The 27,514-nt window shown below is 41.7% G+C and overlaps 1 protein-coding gene across 2 annotated transcripts in view; it reads left to right on the forward strand.

The window, feature by feature from the left end:
* zfpm2a (zinc finger protein, FOG family member 2a) overlaps nucleotides 1-27,514 on the forward strand; it is a 115,275-nt gene that overhangs the window by 24,349 nt on the left and 63,412 nt on the right. For both annotated transcript variants that reach the window (XM_038712182.1, XM_038712183.1), the window contains exons 2-3: nucleotides 6,859-7,017; nucleotides 14,568-14,669. In XM_038712182.1, coding sequence (XP_038568110.1) covers nucleotides 6,859-7,017; nucleotides 14,568-14,669 — 261 coding nt within the window. The remainder of the gene's footprint in view (nucleotides 1-6,858; nucleotides 7,018-14,567; nucleotides 14,670-27,514) is intronic.

Raw genomic sequence — 27,514 nt, forward strand, 5'->3', positions numbered from 1 at the left:
TTTATTGCAAAAGGAACCCCCCATCCTTCATAATACTGGAATGAAATTGACATCTTAGATATATCCATTTCATAGAAATTCCTTGATGGGAAACTGTTGTTTTATCTACATTATTTGATACAGTAATCATTTTTCTTTTTCTGAAGGCTCCCTATTAAATTCTTTGAAATGATGCTCCACTAAAAGCTAATTGTTGCAGAGGCAGTTTGAGCGTTTACAATATTGCTATTTAAGCCCCCACAAACCGGCAGGCCACTGAATGTTATGGATATGATGCTTTTCAGGTTAAACAGCGGCATCTTATTAAGCACTTAAGACACAGTGAAGTGCCTGGTGCTGCTACAGGATGAAACCTCACTCGCCCTCATCAGAGCTGGTGGAGAAAAGTATTTTCTTGCCACTGTTAGCACCTTCCAACAGACTTTACTTAGTGGAGATAAAGTGAGCCAATATGAGGTGAGCGTGCAGTAGACAGAGCCCCCACTCGTCTGCAGACGAGCCAATGGCTGAAGATGGATGCCCCCACTTAACCATGATAGCTCCCTGGAGGAGCCTCAGTCAATGGCTTCATTAAAAGTGAACGTTGAAGTGAAAAGCTCGCTTATAAACCAGTAATTAAGACTACACATATTTTACCCGCTTTGTTTCAGCTGTCAAATCCAGTGTTCAGGCACATGGTTAACTTTTATTTTCTTATAAGTAACAGAATGACACTAATAAATCATTCAGCTAGAGGAGAAGCAAGCGTGTAACAGGAAGGACTTGAAGATGCTTAAATACAGCAGACTGGCCATTTTAACAGCATTTTAATCTGGTCACTGCCCCTGCAAAGCAAATATTTCCCTGCAAGAGAGGCATCAGCTAAGGCCATATTAGCTGGAGTACAAGCTTTGTGACTTTTATGGACCAAACATTGTACCATTGTCCACTTGGACATGTGTGTGTGTGTGTGTTTGTCTGAAAACTCTAGAGAGGCAAGTAGAGGCAGTAGAGTGAAGCAGGACCCAGCTAACTCCACAGAGAAAGTGGTTGGCATCTGCTGAAGCCCTCGGGCACGCTCAGAGGTGCCTCCAGCATTTTAATGGCATAGTCAAATGCCAGCATGTTTTCATGCCATTCCAATTCAAATTCATTGGATAAAGAAGTAAGAGCGTGTTATTCCCCTTCAACAGTCCAGACAGAAACACTGGGCGCAACAACACAGAACTTAGCAACTCTGCAAACATGCTGAAATCCAACGCTGTGTCTGATTGGAATGAGATACCCGACTAGAATTATGTTAACAGTATTTGTGAAATGTGAACAATAATATTTCTTAGAGAAATAATATTATTCAACATCTGGGTCACAAGCTGTGATGAGGAATATGGAGACAGTGATATTGACAGCAACACTTTTTCCCAGTCGATGGGTGAGTCTCAGTCTGCATAAAGCAAACTGTACAGTAATGTAAACTTAGTGGGCCATCTAAATGCATGATGTCATCAGACTGCATATAGAAGCCTTGTCATCTCTAGCGCTGCAGCCTCACAGTAGAGTGTGTGTGTGTTCGTGTGTGTTTTACAAGGATGTGAATACATTTATTCATCCCCGCCCTCCCTCCTTTTCACCGCAATTTCCAGACGAGCGTTGGTGCTGAGTTTTCAAGCAGTTTGTTGACTGTTGATTGTAAGTGCCCGAATTTAGGAAGGCAGCCATTTCTAATCATGAGAATTACATTGCTTAGCAACCGGAAAATCAAGTTAAACAATACCATCGCTTATTCTTGGTCACAGACTGCAACTCTGAGAACACATCAGTCTCCAATGAAGCTGTTCCACGCTCCTCCCAGCACACACACACACACACACACACACCCACAAACAGCCATTCACAGACAATATACAAATGGTAATTTACTTCTGACTTGTGTTACAGCATTAGCTCCACATTTAGTTTGATCACAGTGTACAACTTGAAAAAGACTTTTTTTTGGTAACATTTATGCAGTATGAAAAAAGATTTCTGAAATGAAAAATTCCTTTGAGGGTTCCTGTAGCATATTAAGCTATTAAGAATTGCGTAAATGGTATCTATTTCATTACAGTGATCAAGGATTAAATTAGAGGCTTGAGCCCTGTAACATATACACTAAGTCTCCTCCAAGGCTGAGGGAGCCCTCTGCTTCCCAAAGGTCATTAGAGCTGAGGAGAGAGTATGGCCCCCAGTCACTCCTTGCCTCTCTCCACTTTCTCCTCCTTCTCTTTCTCTTCTCTGTCAGCCTTCCCAGCCCTTCGTGCAAGATGAGACAAAATAGTTTTTTCTATTTTCACACCTGCTGTCAGAGAGTCAGAGTGTTTATCCTTTTTTTTTCTTCCTCCAGCTGTGGAGGCAAACATATGAATGTGTGTCTAAGCCTACCTGGCTCACAGCGTACAGCTACTTGCAACTTGAGACAAAGTCTATATTTCCTCCCTCGCAGAAGTTTGAAGAGTCCTGCGGACTATGTGTGTGTTCACCTGGAAGTAAGGAAGGCCCAGTATCAGTGTTGGCACAAAGGGCCAGTCGCAGGGAGCGGAGTTGGCAGAGGTTGAGCAGTGTGGCCCTGTTGGATTTTAGGGCTGCATTATGCATTCATGTTTAGTCTCAGGTGCTACGTTTTATCCCCAGGCCAGCTTGGACACATTTTCAATGGACCCTTTGGATGAAAAACTGTATAGGTGGGAGCAAAAATGATTTCCATGCTTATAGAGATCTGCCGCTTTGTTCTGTCAGATTCAATTACCTCACCTCTAATTAGGGAGCTATAGAGGAGGCTGGGTTTGTGATCCACACATCACACTGTGGAGCCTGCTGATAATGTGAGGTATCGCTATCGCAGCCCGGCCACAAGCTCCCCATATTGCGGACGGCTGAAAAAGCATGCCATGAAATTACCAGTCACTCATACAGTTTTGCACATACACATATATTTGTTCAGAGCTCTTCTTTTTTTAAGTGCGAGTTTCCGAGGCAAGGTTGGCACATCTGTGCTTTTTTTTCCTTCTATTTTCTGTTTTAGTCCACTGAGGCACAAACTCGTGTACAGAGTATTTTCCTGAAAGATATGCTCATTCCACCACCTCTGTCCGTACTCCTCTCTTCCCTGCTCCCCTTTCTCTGTGACTCATTAATCCTCTGTCCATCATATGGTCTCAGAGTATCACCCCATTTTATAGACTCAGTGGGGGCATTACCATATCCCTCTCCGGAGCTCCACTCCGCATGGCCGATCCCTATCAGACAGAGGCCATGCCATGAACAAAAGAGCTACTGTGATCAAGCCTGCATTCAGCTACCAATGTCTCTATTAGCATTGGCTGCTCCTGCCTGCTGCTCCTGCTGCATGACTGTTTGAACAAGGCTGAGATTTCTCTCTCCAGTCAGCAGAGGAAGAGTCTGATGAATGCGGATGATACACTTCAGGGAGGAGGGTGTGGATGACAGGGGTCGGGGGGAGGGGGGATACCTGGACAGTGACCCTGATTGAGAGGAAGTTCAGACAGGGTGCAGTTTCCTAAAACATCCTCTTAAAATTGAGCAGATATGAGTCTTTGTGCTTTGGTGATTTTAGCAAACCAAGCCTTTCTGTAGAAAGTGAAGCTCCTGAATTAGCACCTGAAAGTCTGACCAGAACAGCTGTCAGATATAAAGATAGAGATGATTATTGTAGGACCGCAACTAACACTTATCCTCTTTGTTCATCCAATCATATTTTTCTTAAAATGAAAAGTTTCGTCAGACTCATCACATGGCCTCTCAGGTTGTTTAATCTGAAGGACTTTTAGAGACCTGAAATGGTAATCTGGAATTTACAAAATGTGTTTTCAACATAAAAACCAACAGAAACACATTATTTGTTCATTATTTATGCATTTGTTTATTTATTATGCATACTTTTTTCTTATACCCATATAATTGTTTAATTATTTATTTGGGATCCCTTGGGTTCCAATTGAGAACCACCCAATTAGTGAAATGCAAAATAAGCACAGAAAAAGACCATCATACGTTCTGAGACCAAGGTAGCATCTCCAAATTTTGTGTTTTGTCTGACCAAATGTCCAAAAACTTTTGAGAGGCTGAAATCATTGAATGTTTGGCATTTCTGCTGTATAAATGGCATTATTTTGATCAACTTATTATCATCGTTGATTAATTTTTAGTATTTTGTTTTTGAGTGGTACTGAAAATCACTGATTTGTTCAGAAATGGGGTTTTCTGAATGTAACCGATGGATGTTTTGAAGGCTTAGATATGTATTACGAACTTCAAAAGAGCCACCATTTAGTGCTGACTTGGCTATTCTTTTGTAAACAGTGTAATAGTGTAAGACACCCACAAAGCAAGGTATCTAGAAAGTGAAAGACACCACATAGATTTCCATAATATTTCCAAGTAAACTTCCAAAACAGTGTTTCTTCTGAAGATCACCTCTCATGTAAAACCCTTTGCTTATTACTGATTTTTTTGGTGTCTGTTGTTGTAATGAGCGCACGATTTTTAAAGGAAAGAAAGGGGAGCAGGGCTTCCACTGTGTCATTGGCCATCTGAACTCCAGAGGAGGCTTGATAAGAGGGTGAAGCAGCAGACATTCTCTGGCCCAATTCGTCAGCAGACCCTATAGAAATGCACCAACAAGCGTAGGTCACACAGTGAATGTGACAGGATTTTAAACAGTACACAACTAAATATAGCAGGAACGCCACTATCAGAAAATGAGTTAGGAGTGTGGTGCTAGTCGTTTAGAAAGTCATTATTCTTATCATTGCTGTCTCTGAAATAATTTCAGGTCTCTCCATGCAATGAATACTGTATAATAAACTAAACATGTGAGAATGCACACAAACTTTGGTAATCTACGCAGTCCCCAAGAAGTAGCCATCAGACCCCCTCTAATGTTTCTGACTGGGTGGAGTATTTCATTTTTCCATATTCAGTAAGGCCTCCAATATCTCTATCAGGTTGAAAATGCTCCATTTAGTTACTATCTGTTAGACTGGGGAAGTGAGATGCCCTTATTCTGAGTCTATTAAACCTCAATTCTATCTCATCTTATCTACCTAATCTTTGTGTCTTATTGGCCATGAAGTTTATCTTTAATCTCCCTTTACCCTTATTATCGCACAACACTGTAGGTCTATTTTCTGTGGTGCAATAGTGCTGCTGTATTTGCCGGCAACAGAGGAAGAATCGTTTAGTTGTACACACAGTTCTTATTCAGCTGTGTAATGGAATGTGTACACGGTGTGTGTATAGAAATGTATTTCCCCTCTTTCTTTCACACTGTCTTCAATTGCCTTGGCAGGAGCCTTTAACGCCAGTCATACAATCTCCCCTTGATACTGTGATATTTATCTCTCAGTATCATCTTAAGCGATGGTAGACTCATCGAGTCACTTCACGCCTCACTTCACTCCTCAGCGAATCAGCAGAAGGCATCAGATAAGATCATAAAACTGTATCCTAATTTAAAAGCAGCACTCTGCCTCCACAGTGTCTATTAGAGATCTGTGCGCTAATTCTTTTCATGTCCGGGGCTCCTGCAGATGTAGGCTTCTACAAAGGAGTAATTTATAAGACTAATGAAAAGAGCAAGCAGTTTGTGGACATCAGGGGGGTCTTTTATGAGGCTCAGTGCAGGAAGAAAGAGAAACAGGAGAGGCACACCAGCCCCACTTTCTGAATTGAAATTATTGCTTTATTAAAGCTGAGGGGCTCACTCCCACTACAATAGAACAAACACATTGAAAGGTGTCGAGAGGATATCAGCGCACTCTGTTTGAGCTCCAGGATGATGCACAAGAGGCTGCAACATAGCTGATGTGTGACAGGCAGAAACGGAGACAGCATCCACATCTAGCAGCACTTCAGATATGATTATTCAGTTTAAACACAGCTCGAGATGGAGATTTCTTTTATAAAAATGACACGGTTTCTTGCATGGAGTGTATTATTTCAAACATAAACTAACCTTAAACTTGAAGTACTCCATCACTTCTTTGCTATGGTAATTCACGCGCAGACACTGGAGACATGTTTTGGTAGGAAGGAGAGGTGTGCACATTATCTTAATAACATTCAAATGCCAGGTGAGATGTTTTTTTGGAGCTAATACAATTCAGGTGGCTGTACAGTAATTCCATCAGCGCGCTTGATTGAAGCAAAATGGTAATATGCAAATACCAAAAGAGATGTACAGCTACAAGCAAAACTCTGAAATCATTTAGATTTAAAGAAATAATATTGCACAGAGGGGGGAAAACATTAATCACACGGAAAAGTGTCTCCTTTAAGATTGCACTGGTGTATTACCCGGAGGCATGGAATGTAAATGGAAAATCAACATTGTACCCTGTGATAAGGCTAACAAATTAATAAAAGTATTTTCTTTCCTCCTCCCATGCTGATGCCTGTATGAAAAGTCTGGAATGGAACTTTTTTTTTTCTCTTCCCTCTGCCTGGGTGAGGTTTTGTTTTGCAGGTAGCGGGATTAAAATCAACGCTCACCTTGGCTGCATGTCAGCTTGTTTTCCAGGTGGCACAGTCTCAAAAGCTACATCGAAAAGACCTTCATGAACTATTATAGTAAAATAATCATCTTTATTAACATGGCCTTATCTTTGACTACACTGAATGTCTGAACATAGAGAGCATATACTGTAGAGAGTTACATCTGTCGTCACATTTGTCGTATCTCGGCAAAAGAAATAAGGAGAGGCAAGGTTGTTTTTTTTTGAGAGCCTGAAGGATGTGATGAAACTGCTGAACATCTCTCTTGTGTGTGTGTGTGTGTGTGTGTGTGTGTATGTGTGTGTGTGTGTCTGTGTGTTCCCTCAGGTCCTCTGGAGGATGGCCTGGAGGAAGAGGAGGAGGAGTGCGTCTCCGAGGAGAACGAGCTCTTGGCCAAAGACGAGTTCTCGGTGGAGGAGAACTTCTCCACCGAGTTTGAGACTGAGAACATGAGCTGTGAAGACATGGAGTACTTCTGCAACAAAGGTGAGAATCGTTTACTTATTCGAAACCAAAACTCCAGAAGCCGTTCTTCACAAGCAGTGTGCAGTGCTCTTGTTAATAACTAATCTGAGGCAATATGTTTAAGCCACCCTTATGCCAAGCATAAAAAATAAGTTAAACTCCTGCCAATGGCGTCTAATAAAATTCCTCAACATGTTCAAATCAAACCTGGCAGAACTTGTATCTGTATGAGAATTTCTCCCCGCATTAGTGCCTAGAAATGAAACTATCCATTTTGATATTTGATCCCAAGAGCAGTGGTTTGATCTGAGAAAGATATGGCACCGGCCACACTGGCTCTCCCTCTGTGATAGCGCTGTGAAGGTGTGCTATGGTACACCAATACACTGGAGAGCGTAGCACTTCCCTTTGAGCCGGCGCTAAAGCTCTGTGAACACTCAGCAGCACCTGCTACTGCTCGGAGGTCCAGCACTAAAAAGCGCCTTAGCATCGCCAAATGCGCCCGAGTCCTCTTTGAACTCCAATTCAATTAGATTGCTTCTTTGTATGTTTGTTTCATTTCGGTCACACCTTGCCATCACAGGAGCTAATTTGTGGTCTGCTCCAGGTTACAGTGTGAAGATGACAGACTTGTCCCGCCTCCCTCCCCCCTTGCTACCCCCCGGTTGCGTGGGTTTCACTACCCCAGGTGTCCCCACTCTTACTGGCGCACGGATGCCATAAATTTGACTTTTTAATGAAGAACCAATGCTTTGAATGTCTGCTCTTCCGTCTCCTTTCAAAGGAAAAAATTTGTTTAGAATTATTTCTTCACACTTCTAAACTGATGTGCCTCGTGGGATTACATTATTGAAGAAAAATAAATCTTTCATGTTTCAGGTAGGCTATGCCCCAGTAATCGTATCAATAATGTTTTCCTTTTGTTCTCCGGGAAAAGTTGAACAGCACCAATTGTTTGGAAATTGCAATTAACCAGCGACGCCTCGTTTGCTTTACCCTTTGTCTCCTTAATAATGTCTCCTTACACATACTTCAAAGTAGAATGTATGGTCTTGTAATAACACAGTAGCTAGGAAATAGATGGTGCAGTACATATTGGCTGCTGCAGCCAGAAAAAAAAAGTACAACTTCTGAAAATCTTCAAAGAACCTTGTCGGAGCTGTTTGATATTTCCATTGTTTTGGATAAAACCGTGTGAGGAACTGGGCCTCAGATCTCCTTTCCATGTTTATGAATAAAGTCAACACTAAATAGTAATCCCAAATGTCAAACACTACTTTTGGGGGACGCTGGTAATCTGGTCCTTGTCATACACAGGCCTTACGAGTCAGATTTCTTTTTTATTACTTTGCTATCTAAGCTTACAGTAGCTAATTCTCCCATTGCTTCCTAAGACCCAAATGATGTACTATCCAAATTTTCTTTTTTCCTTATGGCAAGTTGTGTGCAATCATCAGGTGTAGCCATTCCCCCCATGATCCCTTCCTCAATTAGATCTATTTAAAACTAATGTCAGCGTGGCTTAAATTTACCCCACTTGTGTGAAACTGCCGTGAATTAAACAGGACGCAATCCTGGCGGCATTAAATGGTTTAAGTGTGTTATTCCTCGACTATAGGAGGAAAAAGAGAGCCCCCTTGATTAACTAAACCCTCTCAAATGTGATGGCGTGCTGTAATTAGCCCTGTGCGGACTTGAACGTGGGTTTTAAAGCAGCCACTCATCCCATGGCCTTTATCTTCTGCTGCTTCCCGGAGAATAAGGTCTCCCGTGTAAGGTTCCTCCACTGAGCAGTGACTCTCTGGTCTTAGCTTAGCCTTGTATCTGTGTAGTCACTCTCTGAAATGGGCTTGTCAGGGGGACCTAAAACCTCCATTAAAAGTTTCAGTCTATAATAGGTATTAAAAAGCTGTAGGAACACAAAGAGGAGTACCAATTTTCATTAACATATGAAGCACTTATTAACTTTGATCAGAGTGCGGTGAAGTAGCAAAGCCGCTTAAAGGCGCAAAGGTCAAGAAGTTGAATGCCACCAAAGACTCAGTCATTTGCCTTACCCTTGCAGAAAAGGGACTCCCCAGATAAGTGCATAGAGCACCTTGACGTCCCATCTTGGTCTGAGGCTTGGGAACCTCTAAATTGGGTGATAGTTGACTCCATAACCTGTTTACTTAATGGTGTCATGACTCACGGTGGTTTTTGGTGCTCTCTTGGACGTGGTTTATAAGATGCTGGTGGTATCACATACAGGGGCCTGTTAGCTTTGCCTTTTGCAACATAAATATGAAGTCTCATGCTAAACTGTGAGTATACTGCATTTTTCACACATATCCCAATACATTTTCCTCCAAAGCCCCTGCTGTATTATCTATATCTGTTCCTAACCTTTTAGGCTTGTGACCCTCAACACAAGCTCTTATCAGCTTGCTACCCTCATCACTAGTTGCATATGTTGTGACCAGTTCAACATCAAGAGTGATTCTTTTCCTTGTTCTGTATGAAACATTTTTTGAGGCCGACAAGGTAAAATTCCAATAATCCATAAGAAAACTATTGTGGAGCAGAACAATGTTTTCCCTGTTTGTTAGCCATGTTGCGACCCCTCAGCAGTGGAAAGTAATCCAAATACTGTACTATTTTGAGGTCACTGTTCTTAAGTATTTCAATTTTATGGTACTTTTAACTTAAGGGGGGAATAATGTACTATTTACTCTACTACAATTATTTACAGTTTAGTTGTTAATTTGCAGGTTGAAATTTTAGATACAAAATGATCAACAAATAATATATGGTTCTTTTTTATTAGATTAAACTAACTGTTACTTTAACTAGTAGTTAAAATTAGCACTATCTAGACCAACTAAAACATGAAAATGCTGCTTTCATGTCAATGCATTGATAAGAACATTACACAACAAATAATAATTTTATATATACAAGAATAGAACACTTTGAAACGGTGAATTCTTAATACTTTAAGTACATTTTGATAATAATACTTTAATGATACTTTGAAGATGAGTACAATTTTGAATGAAAGACTAAAGTAAAGCATCTGACTCCTTCCACCACTTGCTATGCGACCATTTAGGGGGTCTCAACCCCAGGGTTGACAACTCATCAATCATCAATCATTAATCAATAATACAGGAAATGTGTGGGTCTAAAATATAACAGTTATAGTTATATTAATGAATAAAGAGTCCCTAGTCACTGGCACTCAACATGTTCCAAATGTTACTGAAACGACATGCATGGGTGTGAAATGAAGCAGCTTGGTAGAGTATAGAGCCCCAGAGAGAAGGAAGAGTGTTTTAATATACATGAAATTAGAGGGGGTCTTCCTAGCTATCGAGAGCTCTGTAAGAAAAAAGCCACATATCTAAAGAAATAACCTTGGCTTTGCCTGCGATTTAAACAGAATCTTTCCTCAAACAACTTCTCCTGCTCGGTCAATTTCACATTTATGGAGCTCTGCTTGTGAAGAGCCCACAGCTGAACACACTGCCTTCACAGCAAAGATTTATACTCTATTGATACACCTGGCTCTATAATTGTAAGAAAGACACTTCTTTTATATACACTGAGGCATCTTTTTTTTTACTGAAATAGTGAAATTTCACCTTGCTGTTTTACCCCCTCTTTTATTGTTGGCTATCTGTGAAGTTCAGCACAGGGTGTTGCCACAAGCTGTTCCCTTTGTGTGTTCCAAGTGTTGTCTGATGACAAATGACTTCCTTAGTTAGCTCTGACAGTAAATTTACATGTCATTTCATGTGTCTCATTTCCTCAACGTGAAACATTTTTTTTGTGAAGTGATATTACATGTTTTTTTCAGCTCAAACTACCTGCTTCTGATCCTGTAAGTGTTTATGTGTCAGGACACATCAAGCGCAACTAAATATGAACATTTTGCACTCTTCTGCACCATTCTCTTCAAATTACAAAAATGATAATGTAGGCAGAAACATTTTATCAGAGTGGAAATGAGGAGTGAAAGCTCACAACTGCATACACAGGACTTAACATAGCAAATAACAAACCCACCTTGACCCTTCAAATAACCTCTTAGTGAGTAATTTGACTTGCAGTGGTCAGAGACGTACAGTAACAAACAGAAAGTGGCAGAATTAATTATGCCACTCTTTGTGTAACACAGAAGTAATCAGAATCTCCAGTAACACAGGAGGAAGATCTCCTTGGCGCTTTCGCCACAGCTGCCAGTGCCCAGAATGGTAAATGTGGAATTTTAATGCACAGTTGATGCTGGAGAATATGGAGAAATGCTAATTTGTGGTGCGATAAGATGAATCGAGTCATCCCTTTAGCCCCATTTGACTCAGTGGAGGAAATTAATCATTAATGTTTGTTAAGTATGACAATCTAACTGGGCCAGATCTACATGCTCAGAGACTGAGGCAGAGTGAGATAAAGACCCAGGCTGCAGACAGGGAGGAAAACTGCCAGATTCTGTAATGATGGGAATTTATTGGCATTTAAAGAGACAGTGGCAAGGCATTTCACTAATAGCCTCCCTCCATTGGAGTGCTCTGCCTGCCACAAATTGCATGCAATTCAAACCTATTTTTCAGATAGCCGAGAAGTCTTACAGCTATGCTTGACTTTGGTGAAAGAGGTTGCTTCCTGGAATTGACTTTATCTGTTGCAGCATAATCTGCATCAACAACCAAATATGCAATATCAACTGACTAGCACTTTCAGTGCTGGGGGGATAGCGGGCACATCCTCTAATATTACATTCTGAACATCATTGCCAATACTAGCTAGATTGTGATGGGTTTAGAAAAGTGGCACTGGGTTAAAGTCATCGAGCCAAGAATTCACTAACATATAGAACTCTGCAATCCCATATGAAGACTTAAAAATACTTATACTCCATTTTGCAGAAATTGCGACCTGTCTCTAGACTCAGTGGTCAGGATTAGAGCGCTCTGAGCTTCTTAAAGTCGCACACGAGAGATTGACATTTTCAAGGGCTTCCTTGGCAGAGACAATGCTAAAAGGGAGAGAAAAAGCCAATATGACTTTGTTGCTACCTTGCTCCAGGAATTGTGTGTGTAAATCGCCTATAAGCTTATTGACCTGAATGCATAGCACGCTGCGAGTGACTGTGATTTGGCTAGAGAGCTGTCCTTTGATAGAGCAGCGATAGGGCTGATTTTAACAGCTCACTGGCTCCTCTTGCATGCCCGCCAACCCTGCACTCAGCAGGCCACCTCGCTTCCCCAGCCCTCCCCGTCCCTTCTGTTCTGTTCAGCCTTCTCTCACTCAAGTATCTCCATTTGATTGTGCAGGGAAAGAAACCTAAGCCAGATGTAAATTATGATCTAGGCGATAATGTAGAGGATGATCATTGACAATCTGTCTCTCTTGATAAGACAGCAGAGGGATTCAATTCAAATGATGAAACATGGCAGATTCTCTATTACTTATTGTGCACCTCTGTAAAATGAAATGGAGCATCTCAATCAATCTATTTCTATATCAAAAAAAGGTCAAAATTCTTTTGTCATTTAAAACCATAAAAATGGCTCTCCATATTCATCTGCATTCGAGGTTTTATCAACCGGTACTGTAAGCAAAGAAGTGCTGCTCCTGCACTTCTTCCTCTGCTACGCTTTTTCCTAGTGACATTTGTGCAGGAAACTTCATCAAAGCCCTGTGACATTGTTCCCTGTGAGGTTGCCTTGGCGATTGTGTTTAAAATGCATTGCAAACTGTGTTAGATAGAAGGCAGAAAATCCTTAATCACTGCTTAATTAAGGAATCATCTTGTAGCTTCATTTCCCGGGCTGTAATTAAACACTTCCAATACGTTTCGTTACAGGGCTTAACATGTTCGCCTGAGATCAAGGTAGTGCCTTTAATGTTATCTCACCAGCTTTTTTTAAACTCCGCTCCATTGGAAGGAACTGTTGATATGCGCCTTTGTTATCCTCGTCATAATACGAGCCTAGTATGCTAAAGAGGTTCTCTGGGCCCAACAATAAATAGTGGGGGAATTTAGTTGAGTGGGCTTCCTGATAATATAGTGGGAGAGGGAATAAGTGGGGGGAGAAATCGCCAGCCCAAGCAGACACTTGCATAAGCAAAACTGGGTCATAATGACCTCATGTACTGTAAGTAGGACATTTCTGTAGACTTCCCTTCAGAATCCCTTTTTTCTTCATATACATCTCCCCTTTTAGTGCGCAGCAGGACGCTGACATCCTTTTGGCAATGTTTGCTACCTTCTTTGAAGTGAGCCATGTCAAAAAAAGCTAAACAAGCATGATATGTGTGCTTGATCTGAAGATTAACCTAACTGAGGACGGACGGCGTTGGAGTGAAGTGGTGTGTGTCCCGTGGCAGTTGTCACTGGAAGTGCGATAACTAACACTCTGAAATGCTTTTTGGAAGCTGTGGGGGGAAATCAGATACAGATGTGGTAAACAACCATATGAAAACAACAAGTACGTATATCCTATCATATCTGGTGCATTTTTTAGTACTTGGTGTATGTGCACCACATGTTAACTATTGTTTTTGTCAACCTAATATATTTATATATATATTTTCATTTAAATCTACACATACATTTCTTTTTTTCTTGTTGAGTGTATAAAATGTAGTAATCCATTGTAGTAATCCAGGCCTGTCCTTGACCGTTCACTATTGGGTTTAAAACATCAAAGGGATGAAAACGATATGGTGACAAAAGTGAGAGAAATGTTCCTCCACAAACTATCAACTGCCGCCACATGCCCCGAGCAGGTTTGCTCTTACTTGCCCGTGTTTGGAGAGACACTGTGCAACCACTGTGTCAGCCACATTGGATTTATTCAGAGCACCACACTAGGGGCACCTACTAAGCACTGATTTATGTGCCTATAAACTTTGAGTACAAACTGTGCTTACTTACATGCAAAGATAGATTTTCTTATAGTAAGTGCATCTAAGAGCGCTCAACAAGCCGTTCCCGTCAGTGTTACCGCTGCATACTCAGAGGTGGAATCTGTTTAATAAGGTCTTTAAGCACTTACACCTTGGAGAGCGATACCCAAATATCCCTTAGCATGGTCTGCGTGAACCCCAAGACTGTAAATCAGCCCTACATCCTATAACACACATTCTAGCCAGCTCCACAATAGATCAAACAGTAATAAATAGCCACCTCTCTCCCGCACATTGCTTTCCTTCCTGTTCCATGGGGCTTCCTCCTGTTCCTGCAAGCACTCATGGGAACTTCTTTTACATGAAAGTATGCAGCTGGACCTGGTGAGCTCACAGCAAATATACATATATACACAAAAATACATTGTCGAACACAATAAGAGTGGGTGAAATGAGTTCAGATGGTGACACATGCAAATATTACAGGAAAGAGTAACATAAAACTAAATGATTTTTTCTGGGATAATATCCAAAGTCCTAAGAATTTACCCTTTCGAAGGGCGGCATAGTCCATAATGCAGTACTTAATTTAATTAGGTGTCTGAGCATTAAAATTGGATTGAGTGCCACTACCTTTGTGTCATTGTGTGTTTTATGGGAATTTTTTCACCATGCAGGAGGGGAAGATGGCAACCGAGAAGCAGGAGAGACGGAGATGGACGGGCAGGGGGAGAAGACCAGGCATACTGCCGTGGGGCCAGATGAATGGGACGGTCCAAGTAAGAAAAGCCTTCATATCACTTTTCTGAGATACTTTCCATCTGAGAAAGTTTGTGTAACTGTACTGCAATGCATGCTACATAGTTTGAGGTAAGGTAAAGATTTTGTCATTGAATAGAAAGTATATACTTCTGATTCAAAGTAAGAAAGCATTACATCTTGTACAGCAACTATAGATGGACAAATAAGTCCATCTATAGTTTAACAAGTTGCATTAACTGATGCACCCACTGTTCAGTCAACAGTACCTTCACTTACCAAAAATTGCTTGTTTTTTTTTAAATAAGCCTATAATGCAGATGCAGATGTAGGAACACATTTTCTATCTTGTTTTGCCCCTTTGCTAAAAGTAACTTCATCAAAGTGATGGATAATACATTGAACAAGATAGTTGTGCAGCAATAGCCTGCACCCACACTGCTGAACACACAAAATATGATTCCTTTTAATACATAAAATGACCTCAAGAATTTATTGCAGGTACATGCATTTGTAAAAAAAAAAAAAAAAAAGAGAGAGAGAGAGAGAAAAGAGGAGAGAGAGGGAAAAAAGTGGATTTGGGCAAGTTGTGCTTGCTAGCTCACAGCCCCCCGGGGTGTGTATTTTATACTGACAGTGAATCAGTGTTATCGCACCTATCAGATAATGCATTTATCATTAAATTTCACATTTGCATTTAAATCTGGGGAAGGAAATGAGCATTGCTGGCTAAAGATAAGAACGCTGGGACGACAGTAATAAACCATCACTGTGATCAGTCAGGAGACAGGGCTGAGGGGGTCAGCTCAGAACTATGGGGGCCATGACAAAAAGAAGGCATCACATGCGGAAAAAGGCCCTTTTTGGAGAGAAAATGCTGAGCTTAAAAATACTGCTTTGAAAAGGAGGGATGGATGTAGCATGACTAGATGTATGACTGACTGTAATTATCCTTCCCCCTTCTACTTAGCCATCAGAATGAGAATTAGAGGCTCAGAAACACACTGCTGGACAGGCAACAGAGAGAGAGGAGGGAGACTTGAGTTTTATGGGAGGAAAGTGTTTGGAAAGTGAGGATGGCTGAACTGCAGAAGAGGTGATCTGAGACACCATGTCCATTTTATGTTTTACTAAACCACAGCCTGAGTGGTTCCGAGTTATCAAGTGACATCCAGTCTGAAGACTTCAACACTGTGTCCTAATCTCTGCTATAAAAGGGCACTTAGCACATGGCTGCATTCCACTTACACATGAACAGAAACATGCTTTTATACATGTACTGTATACGATCAAGCCAGGATTATCAAAGAAAAAGCAAAAGTCTACTGTTTCGAATCAACATGTTACCACCAATGCAAAATTCTCAACATCTCTATGACATGCCAGCCAATTAGTAAGTGACTTACATTGAGGCAGCCGTGCCCCTCTGTTTTCTCAATGGGCAGCGTAGAGTGGGCAGAAATTAATCTTGGCGCATAATAATGCCATTCACTCCCCCATCATGGCTGCCATGAAAGGTCATTTCCCTTTTTAATTTTTCCCATTGTGCTGGAAAAGTCAGATGGGCATGTTATAATTTGAATAAAGAGGGGAATCAGACAATCAGATAGGAACATTTGAAATGACATGACTTCCTGTTCAAAGCGATTAAAAGCAAATTTATTTAGCTTGAGACTGTCTACCCTTTAATCTCTTTGTAAATGTTCAGATAGTTCAGCATTCAAAAGTTCTTTGTTATTCTTTGGCTTAAGTTTAAGCAGGTGTGATTATGATCACCAACAGATAATTTTTAATCACTGCACGTGGGCATCTGAATAGGATGTGTAATGGCCGTTACATAAAAAGAGAGTGAAGCCTTTTAATGAGGTGGGCTAACTCAGAACATGCCCACCTGCTTTGGTGATTCTATTGAAGCACCTCCATACCGTTTCCCTTTTGCTGAGTAACAACAAAAGCCTTTACAATCTACATCCTTTAATTGAACTTTTTTTTGTCCCTGCATTTCATCTCCACTTTAGTAACTCATGTCAAGTGCTGTCCGCGATTGCCCCGTGTTCTCTGATTGTCTTTCTGTCTGGAACAGCAGAGAACCGCACAGAATGACTCACTATTAATCTGATAGCTGCCTCGCTGTTCAGAGTGCTGGGTCTCTGATGTGGAACACCCAGCGAGTTCCCTTTCTCTCCCCTCGTCTCTACAAGTATGTCCTTAAGCAAATCTGCACACTGATCTTCTGTCTCATGTTCATTTCTCGTCACGGATGTTTCGCAATCAGCCGCTGATTTGGGAGATAGCGTGTCATGCTATTCTATTCATTTTCATGGACTAGCGGTGATAGGAATCTGACTCTCTCATTCTCTTGTTCTCTCTCTCCCTTTGGCTAATTGGGAATGGTGTGTGTTAGCTAGCTAACTCTGCTAATGAACTTATTCTCAGCCTTATCTAAATGCTTGCTCGTGTAAACTACACCCAGTTATGAAAGTCATGAAAATCCAGGGTTCGTTAAGAGCGCTGTAATTGGGATCTCGGCCATTTCCTCTAAAAGTGTTAAGCCTGTAAAATACCATTTGTTTCAGTATGGTATTTAGTCATACATATGTTAATCTACATTTATGAACTTTTATGGACTAATGAATATATGAAGCAGTATTAGTGGTCTACTGGCCTTTAAAGACATTGCATATTTTCCAGTCTGTGTTGTCCACCTCAGCTATGATGAAGTTTGGCTTGTTACACATATAACTGGGAAACACTACACTTCTTGTGAAGCCCTTAACTTGAATTCAGTGTAATGTATTTCTTGGTAGCAGTATTTGCCAGATAGGTATAGAATACAGTACAATACAGCTTTATTATCCACCCAACTGGTAATGTGTCTAGGTCTTTGCAGAACACAACATTATGAAAGGGACACTCCACCGATTTTACACAACAAGTTCAGTTTACTCATCACGGCCATTCACCTGTTAAGCAGTTGTATAATGTCTTTTTTGCCTGTGGGAGGACACTGATGACATCATTGGGGTTATTAGGTTATTTCAACTTGAGTTTGGAGCCTCTTCAACTCATACAACTACAGACACAACATGTAAAATGACATTTTGAATGAAATTGCAATAATATCAGTACTAATAAAAAGACAGTAACATTTTGATAAACGTACTTTGTAGCGGGACTTATGTAGCTGTCAGATTGCAGCTAACATTCTATATCCTATGTCAAGTGACTGTATATCACTGCCTTTGCATCATACAAAGTGGTGACATCAGGATCTAAGATAATGCAGCAAATGCACGTAAAATAAGGCACACAGCAAAGGAGGAGATACAGAAGGAGGCGATGAGTGTGACAGAGAGGTAACAGAAGCCATGTGATCACCTTGTCCACAAATCTCTCCTCTTGGCTGTCCCTGACGGCCGGCATGGCCCAGCTTGCTCCGCTCCTGGTGCCAGCTGGGCATCGGCCAGGGCGAGGCAGGGGTCAGCTGAAGGAGTGGCCATCTGAGAATCTACCTGACGGTCAGACACAAATGGAGCACAAGCAAAGAGAACCCCCCCCCCACTACCACCACCACCACCACCACCTTAAAAGTAATATCCATTTTCATCCACCTCCCTTCTTCCCCTTTCAAGACATCAAACATGCACACACTGAAAACGCAGCTTCACTCAGATGTAAAAACTCTCGAGTCTCATTTTTGACTCCAGCCAACCCAGAAGGGTCTGTGGCCCGATCCGTCTTCTTCCAGTCTCCAGAAGAAAAAGAAAAAAAACAATAGCCGTTTCAGGTTTAATGCACATATGTCATGCTAGGAGAATTGGAGGACCAGATGGCCACGATACTGTGGCAGGTGCCTCAACAAATGTTTGCGGTCGCCCGTGCTGCTATTTATATCGTGGTGAAACACAGACACGCAAATATTTGAAAAAGGACAGTGGGCCCTTTTTGTTGGGAGTCAAAATGATCACCAAAAATAAACAGATGGGATTAAACCATTTGGGCATCAGTCACATGAACTTTGAAATTCCCACAGTTCCTCAAAAGAAACTTCTTGTTCTAGAGGAAAAACAGGTAAACGCTACATCATTGCAATCAACAGCTCATAATGTTCATAGTTTTGCATTTGAGTTGCAGAAGCATTTCAACATTTTAACTGAATGTAAACTGACCCAAACTCCATTACAAATAGTGCGAAAAACTTTTAAATTCTTGCACAGCGACATTCCATTTGTTCAGTTCACCCAGGTTGCTCTCAGTAAACAAGGCATTTTCTAACTCAGCACCCAAGTCCATTATAAAGTCAGGGTGTCGTCAAGAAAGGAGGGGCGAGCCGAAATGAGAGAGAGAGACAAACGGAGCACCCAGATGCAGATTAGGCTGCAGAAGATGAGGGTGTAAAAGGGATTTAATGGTAGGATGGATTAGAGAAATCCTTGTAACAATGTTAAATAATTATGGTTCCAGCCGAGATCAAAGCGCCATTGATTGAACCCCTCAAGCCTTCAGCACACACAGTCTTGGAAAGCAAAGATTGGTAAACTAGTGCTCAGACCACTCCGGCTGCTCCAGTTAAATTGGATTGGAAATATTAGGATATAGATGAATCCTTCAGGAGGCTTTCGCAAAGCTTTTGTCACCGGAAATGTAGCTTGGGAACGGTATGAAAGGTTTGATAGTGTACTGTCTCGACAGAATCATAAGACGAGGGTGTCGCAGCTGTCTCCACTGATACCTAAGCGTTTTAAGTAGACTTATAGACACACTTGACTGTTATATCAGCAAACTGAAAACTTTCAGCGCAGGCTTTCATTCAAGGTTTTATTTTTTCCTCCCCCCTCGTCTTGTAATCAAGAAATTTGGACGTGCATCATGGCAATTCTCTCTCAGAAAAGGAAGGTTTTATCTCGCTCCTCCAGGGGTTTATTCAAAGTCTTCTGACAAGTCTCACAAAACATGAATGACACTGAGATTGCTGATACTGGTGATGAAAGTCCATCATCAGCTTCTCTGTGAGTTCTGGGCCCTGAGTGATGTAAAATTAAATTGCAATCAAAGTGCTGTGTGTAAACATTGTCCGCCTTTTCCCAAATACATTTATTTCTTAAGAGATTGCTGATGAAGGCTTAATACTATATGCATCACCTGTGTGCAGAGAAGACACTGCACTCACACACAGTTTCACAAATTCACAATGTGTGATTATAATGATGAAATATGCAACAAGAGATTAGAAAAATCACTGTACTCCTATGCTGCATTGCCTTGATGCAAATTTAGTCGCTGATCCGCTATACTAAGAGGCTTTATGAAGGAACTTCATGGTTGTTAGTTATATAATCTAAAATAGGGCAAAATGCAATCACTGCTCTTATCATCTGAGGAAGATGTCACTATATTCAGTAGTTTTGTGTGGATACGTGGGATGTGGCACACCAAGAATGCCCTTAATAAGATAATTCACTTCCAACCATTTTGTCCGGATTTCAACTGAATTTGTGTCCACTTACAATGCAATCTTTTCACTGCGATTACTATTTCACAATAACAAGCCCAAAGAATTCAGAAGAAAACGAGAGCTGTTGCTAAATATGAAGCTGACTTAAAGCACGGCTGGTGGTGATGTTCCTGCCCCCGGGGACGTGACACCCATCGCGTCTTTCTTTAGCTCTCTGAATATGTTTGTTCTGCAATGCTTACCCTCCCGGGCACTGTAGCTGCACACGTTTTTCTAAGAGGTATCATTGTAATTGGTTGAATATTGGATATGTGTATTTAGCATTAACATGGAGACACTCGTGCAAGCAGTGCTAGGGGATATAATGCTGGGTAAACTCTGGATTGCTCAACTGAAACATACTCCATGTGTGGAAGTTTTCATTTCTCTTGGCCTTTTTCAAATGAAACTACAAAGTATATTTGAGGGATTTTGGTTTGTAGTTCTTTTGCATGCATTACTTTGCAAGTTTTTTTTTGCAAAATGAAGGATGACAGTGATTCAGATAGTGCATAGTTTCATATGCATGACTTTTTACTGACATGGAGTTTACTTTCCTCACATTATGATTTGGCCATTGGAATGCACTCAGTCCCATCCGAGCAATATCTTTCCCAAAACCCCAACCTCGTACTCTTTCCCTCTCTCTCACACACACACACACACACACACACACACACCCATGTGCAGCCTTCACACTGATAGGTATTGATATCAGAACAGTGCCCCTGCCTGTGAAGACCTCTCACTGGTGATGAACAGCTGGGCCCAGCTTGGCCCGCTGGTCACGCCAATTCCACCTCCCTTTTTTTTTTTTGTCTGTTTAGGGGTGGTGGGGGGTGGGGCCCACTTGTCAAGTGAATTAAAATACCAAATAATGGTAATAATAATGATAATAAAAAGTTAATAAAAAATGGCATGTTCCTCCCTGATTGTGCGGGTGTTGTGGTATTCAATTATGCAATTTTCATTGGCATATTAATCATCTTTTCAACAAACAAGCCGCCGTTAATTAAAGCAAAGCATGGATAAAGACGTGTTGCCGGATCATCACTCCGTTTATCACCGCGCACAGACCCGCAGTTAAGTAAATTCAGGCTGTGAGATGAATTTCAATGGTCTCCCTGTTTCTTCCTCTGTGTGTGTGTGTGTGTGTGTGTGTAGTTAGCCATGTATTTATGCACATTGTGTTTAGAGGTGTGGTTAGTGACGTTTCATGTCAGTTTGTGTGGGAAATTGAAATCACACATTGCTAGCAGTTGAGAAATACTTTAATTGTTTAATCCAGACCTCCAATTCATGTGGTTTCTTTTTATCATTCCTTTTTCTCACCACAGATGTGAACGTTAAATACTCCTTGATTGTGACTGCCGCTACTCAGATTAGTCAGACTGACTCCGGTTGAATGAATTTTTCCTTTGCCTCTGAGTGGCCACAGTGAGTGTGTAGAGGACACAGTGGAACTATATGACATCTCTGTACACACAGGATAGCTCTGCCCATTCTCCTCGTCTCTTTTTCTCTGGCTTTTTGTGCCGCCTCTGTGCCTTGCTCATTGGTGGGAGGGGATGGAGATTATTCAGGATCTGGTAAGATATGGGCTTCTCTAATCATAGCTCACTGCCTCTACTGTCATTCAGTCACTAAATAGAAGTGGGGAAAATGTCTTGGTGATGGGAGCAGCCAGACAGCCATGCAAGTACTTGAGTTCCGCCAGCAGAAAAAGAACTCGAGGCATCTGTAGACATGTCGCTTGTCCCTGTCCCTCATTGTAGAGCAACTTTATCAGCACCAGCCGCTCACCCACTTGCTAAACTGGAGGGCCAGTCGCCTCTTAACTTAAACATAAGATCTTTGTGGTTTGAAGCACTCGGCTGCTCTGCGCCCAATGTGGATCTGAAAGGCAAACACGACTCCAGTGTCGCCGTCGCCCATCACAGAATCACACCTCATGGAAAACTTGTTTCTGCTGTGTTAGCTCGAATCTAAATGCACTCAAACAGACTGTTGCACTGGAGCAAGATCCCCCCCCACCTCCTCCCTCTAAAAGAAAAAAAGGAGAGATGATGGAGAAAGAAAGAGAGAGGGCGGGAGAGAGGGAGGAAGAGGGAGAGTGGGAAAGAGATGGAGATGGAGGAAAGAGAAAGAGGAGGGAGAGAGGGAGAGAGGGGGAGAGAAAAGTCAAAAACCTCCACATAACAATGCCGGAGAAAAATCAGAACATTTTCCACCGAAAGATGGGCCATTTCCAAATCCTTGTGCCCTATCAGACAAATTAAAGTAAATCAAGCATGAAATGAAGCAGAAGAGCCCGGAGATAAGGCTCCTTTAAGTCGTTTACAGATTAGGACAGAGAGAGAGAGAGAGGGAGAGGTGCATCTGGTCTCTGGCAGTGAAGGAGGCTAGTTTCTCATTTCACAATAGCAGCCTGTGTATAGGATTACTCTCCCCTGTCACCGACATGAGGAGCAGTGGGGGAATAGACGTCCACAAAATGTGTCTAAATATGTCCCCTCAGAAATGTTTCTACCAAAAACCTCTCAGTGTTGGCCCGATGTGACATGTGATAAACAAACATGTGACACGCAGCATTTTTACCTGGTGTAGCATTCTGATTTGTTTGTTATTTCAGTCGCCCCTTCACCTTTTCTTATGCTCAAGAGGCTTCATCACGGCGCGGCTTAAAAATTCAAATGAATTCAGGATTGGCTGAGCAGCGTCACATGATTGTACGGCTGTCAGCTCATATGCGCATGTTAAGCACGCCTCAGATCAGGTTTGGGGGAGGTGGGAAGGGGAGGTGGTGGTGTTGGTGGTGGTGGGGGGTTGTACAAATTATATTCTCAAAATGTGATTTTATTTTAATGTTGCATCGCTCTGTAAACTGGGATGTTTAATATGTACGTCGTACTTCTATTTTCTGTCTTACATCAACAGATTAATTGCTGTTTTATTTTAGTCCTCGCAAATAATCAAAACATAATTATGGAGCTAGTTGCTCATGGAGGAACGATATTTTACAGTGTACACACAGGAATGCACGCACGCACATACACACTCCCATCTCATTCATGCATGCACGCAATGCAAGCAGGAACTAAACAACCCCCCTCCTAGCACACATGCTTGCTTACACACACACACAGGCACCCACACAAGGCAAGGGTGCACTGCTCTTTGATGCCGCCCGTCGAGCTCTTGCTGGATTTTGTTTCACTCCTTTCGTGTATCTTTTCTGGGAGTGATGAGAGGTGGGCTCGGCTGCGGCGCTCAGCTCACTCTGAGAGAGATGAGAGCTGGCCCCCGTCACCGGGTAGCTGCTCTCCAAAGCCGCGACCTTGACCTTCCCGGCCCAAGTCTTAGGTTTAGCTCCTTTATCGCACTATCTCCAGGCATTTAAAAATACTCCTGAAACTCAATGATTTAACCCGCTTTTACGCTGTTCACATCAAAACTGGATGAGAAAAAAAAAAAAGCTTAATCCATCTTATCTGTTGACTGTCAAACTGCTACGGCTAAAACCTACTCACAAAAGACAACTAGGTCACCCAGGAAAAAACAGAATTCCCCGTTACCCAAGGGAAGTTGCAGCCTGGTAATTGACTTGGGAGGAGATTCAGGAGTACTTTAAAAATAGTCTAGAATTAACTGCAGAACATCAAGACTTGGAGGTAGCAATGTTTATGTGTTTTCCTTGTTAAAAAGTTCTTTGTTTAGATTTTTCGCAGTCATATAAGGATTTTTCAAACCAATCTCTACCGATATTTCCTCCCAAATATAACAATTTAATGTCATGCTGTGTTTTACACACTTTATTTATAATCAGACAAAATAAGAAGTTCCTTTTGCAGCTGAAGCTTTGTTATCCATCCGTCTTCAAATGCATGCATTCCCACTGCACATACCATCAATTCCTCATTCATCCTGACACACTCAGATGGAGTAATGTCCTTTCAATGGTTCTGAAATTTTAAGGAAAGCATTTAAAATAATCCAATTCCAGCAGGAGTGGTGTGTGTCCTCTAGATGTTGTCGGCGATACGGTGATATCTCTGTGTGAGGACTGTCATTCTTTAAGTTTTGCTGTCTGCCTTTACATGCTATCAATAGAAATTGCAGTGCTCCTCTAAAGATGGATGTCTCAGAGATTGTTGTCAGCGAGCCTGCTGCTGACTTCACCAGGCTTCTGATGAAACAGAGTGCTTGACAGCTGGTATATTTCAATTGTTCAATGACACCAAACAACAGTCTTCGTGTTGGTAATGTACTACAGGAAGTTCTTGTGTGTCAGTGAGTGAGTGTGCCTTTGCAGCTGTACCTAAATGTTCTAATTTCTTTATGACTTTAATTACTGACGTTGAAATTCAAAGAGGGTCGTGAGTTCAGTATCCCTAGGATTATGTGCACAATGGACGATTCCACACTTGCCAGCGCAGGAAGTAGTGCGCTGTTTATGTAAGGTGAAAAGTAACTTCGTGGAGGTCGGGGTGGATGGGCATGTAGCGTCTGACTTGTCACAGTCCTGTTGCAGACCTGCAAATAAGCTTTGCCTTTTCATTAAAGGAATAGTGTTTGCTCTCTGGCGGAGAGGTAGATGAGGAGATTGATACCACTCTCTTATCTGCCTGTTGAATATAAGGCAGCAGCCAGTTAGGTTCACTTAGCACTGGAAACAAGGAAATAGCTAGTTCTGTTCAAAGGTAATGAAATCCACCTCCCAGCACCTTTAAAGCACGCTAATGTTATATTATGTTTGGTAAATCCATACAAAAACGTGTTGGAAGCCAGTGCCAGGCAACCAGCGGAGGATTCAGCAAGTTCCTGCCAAGAAATAGTCTGCTACGTACCCAAAACGACACACTGATGTTTTAAAACTTTTTTTTTTAGTGATTTAACCAAAAATATAATGAGTTTAATAGTAAGCTTAAGAGGCAGTTATGAGCAAATTTTGTTAGTTTTGGGCAAGGCCAATGCTAGCTATTTCCTCATTTTTCCAGTTGTTATCCAGCTGCTAGCTGTAGCTATGAATTTGGGGGGAAAAAGGGGGCAGATGTAAGATTGGGATCACTGTTCTTATCTAACTCTCCACAAAAAAGCTAATAAATATGTTGAACATTTGCTTATATTATATAAATGTATATTGCAAAAATCATGCATTTTCAAAACATTAGCATTGAATATTATCAGGGGGGGACATGTTCTTGTCTGGCAGTGGGTCTGAAACACCTGAATTTCTAGCTGTGCTTTTGCAGGCATTGTTGGATCCTTCAACAGCAAGGGGGTGGAGTCCTCCATCCAAGGGACCCCCACAAACTCCACAACCCCCTGCTCAGCCTATGTGCAGTGTCACAGCTAAAATGCCCTAATCGTTTCGGCCTGTTTAACTCTTTCCCCCCAAGCCCTCGGCAGCCTGAAAACAAGCCTGACCTTAAGGGGTGAATCCCTCTATCAAATCAGCCCTGTTTTTCCTCTCAAACACTCCCCCTCCTAGTATGGCCAAACTCATGTGGTTGCCTGGAAACTTGCTCTCCAGCAAACGGTCAACTTTCTCCCCGCTGTTCATGGCCAGAAGCAGCCACATCTAGATGGGTTAGGGCGGGTTGGGGGGGTAGAGGTGGGTGAGGAGGAGACGGGGTGGTTCTGCTGGTAGTGGGGGTCCTCCACTGTTTTAAGACAAGCGCCTTTCTCAGAGATAATAGTGTGAGCTGGGGCTTATAAATGATGCATTTTGCTCACTAGGACCTGATAATAGCAGTTTGGTTGAAAGCGGGAGAAAGTTCATCGCTTTCTTATCAAAGCTCTGCGACATTTCTCCTTCAGTTGTAAAATTTCATATCACATCACTGCTTTAAAGATCTGGCACCTTTTGTTGAACCGATATAGTGCATTCCATTTCACCCCATATGCCTCTCTCATGGTATATTAATTTATAGCCCATTTGCTGGCTCTATAACACAGCCTGTCAGTGGAGATGACTGGGATTCAGTAAGACATCTGAGAATTGCCACGCACTGGTTATTGAACTTTGAACAGCAGTCATTTATTTGCTTTGATTCAAAGGTACTGCGTGATATCAAGAGGGATCATCTGCCGTGTGAAGCTCAAGCATATTTTCCCACTTGTCTCTTCTCTTGTCGTTCTTTGTTTCCTCATAGCAGTCGCCCTCACTGTTAATATGCTCAATATAACTAGAGAAAAGGTGAAGTAAACCATAACCACTGTCAGGTTGTTTTTTTGCCGTGGGCAGTTTCTTTTCCTTTAGGTTGGTTCTTTGAACTAGCTAGAGAAGAATTCATGTTGAAAATAGCTTGAGCAGATCCATTGCTTTAACAAATGTTAATCTGCAGTAGCAAGCTGATGATGTCATTTGTCATCTCTGACCATTAGCAGGGACCATTACTCCGGGCCAGAAATTATATTAAGAAAATTCCGGCTTACACTTCATATGAATTAATAGAAACATTTGCAGTGAAATGTAAATCTATTATTGCATTTCAAAGAATTAAGGGAATGAATATTTCAGTAGTCTTAAAACTCAAAACCTGTTCAGAAAGTGTTCAGTAGTGTTTTTTACCTTTCAAAATGTATAACTTACAAAACAGACTTAAACATCATACCAAACTCATGCTGTGCAGCCAAACATTTCATCAACAGATCTTTGTTTATTATTCCAGTGGAGATCCGATTGATTGATTGATTCAATGGAAAATTGGGGACAATTGCACGTTGAGTGATTCATTTTATCCAAAAGTATTATTTAAAAGTAGAAAGTGGTTTTTCACCTCTTTTAGAGTGGCTGTCTGTCAATTGTCCACACCCATTTATTCTTTAAATCATACCAGGCTGGCACCCTGCCACTGAGAAACTCATTAGTATTCAGTCATATGCCATTGAAGGGAAAGATGAGGTCCCCTATTCCTCTGCACCATAACAGAAAAGAAAGACAGGACACACACAAAAAACTAAAAAAAACTAAAAAAAACAAACAGATGCCAGCGTGGAGCATCTTGGGTGCTATCTGAGGAGGATCTCTCCACACAAAGGGACATTCATTGGTCTGCCAAGTATCTGTGGAGTGCAGGAACAGACCCTAGAGTCTAGCGACAGATGATGATCTTATCGAGGGAGGGGTGGGGGGGTGGGGAGTAGGTGGTGGTGGTTGAGGGGGTGTTGGATGGTGTAGAGGGTGAAGGTGGCGGAGAGGGCTTGGTTGGGATTCGGAAGAGGGGGTAGAGCTCTTGAGCCACATCACGAGCTCTATTTTGCCAAGTGTGTGGCATTTGAGAATTGGACAGTGAGGAACACTGAAGAGAGAACACAGGCGACGGGTTTGTTAAATCTCCTAATAGCCCATTATGAGCTTTCCTCTTG

The sequence above is a fragment of the Micropterus salmoides genome, unplaced genomic scaffold, assembly GCF_014851395.1.
Source record: "Micropterus salmoides isolate LMB-PRFRI ecotype aquatic unplaced genomic scaffold, ASM1485139v1 Ms_hic_scaffold_11, whole genome shotgun sequence".
NCBI lineage: Eukaryota > Metazoa > Chordata > Actinopteri > Centrarchiformes > Centrarchidae > Micropterus > Micropterus salmoides.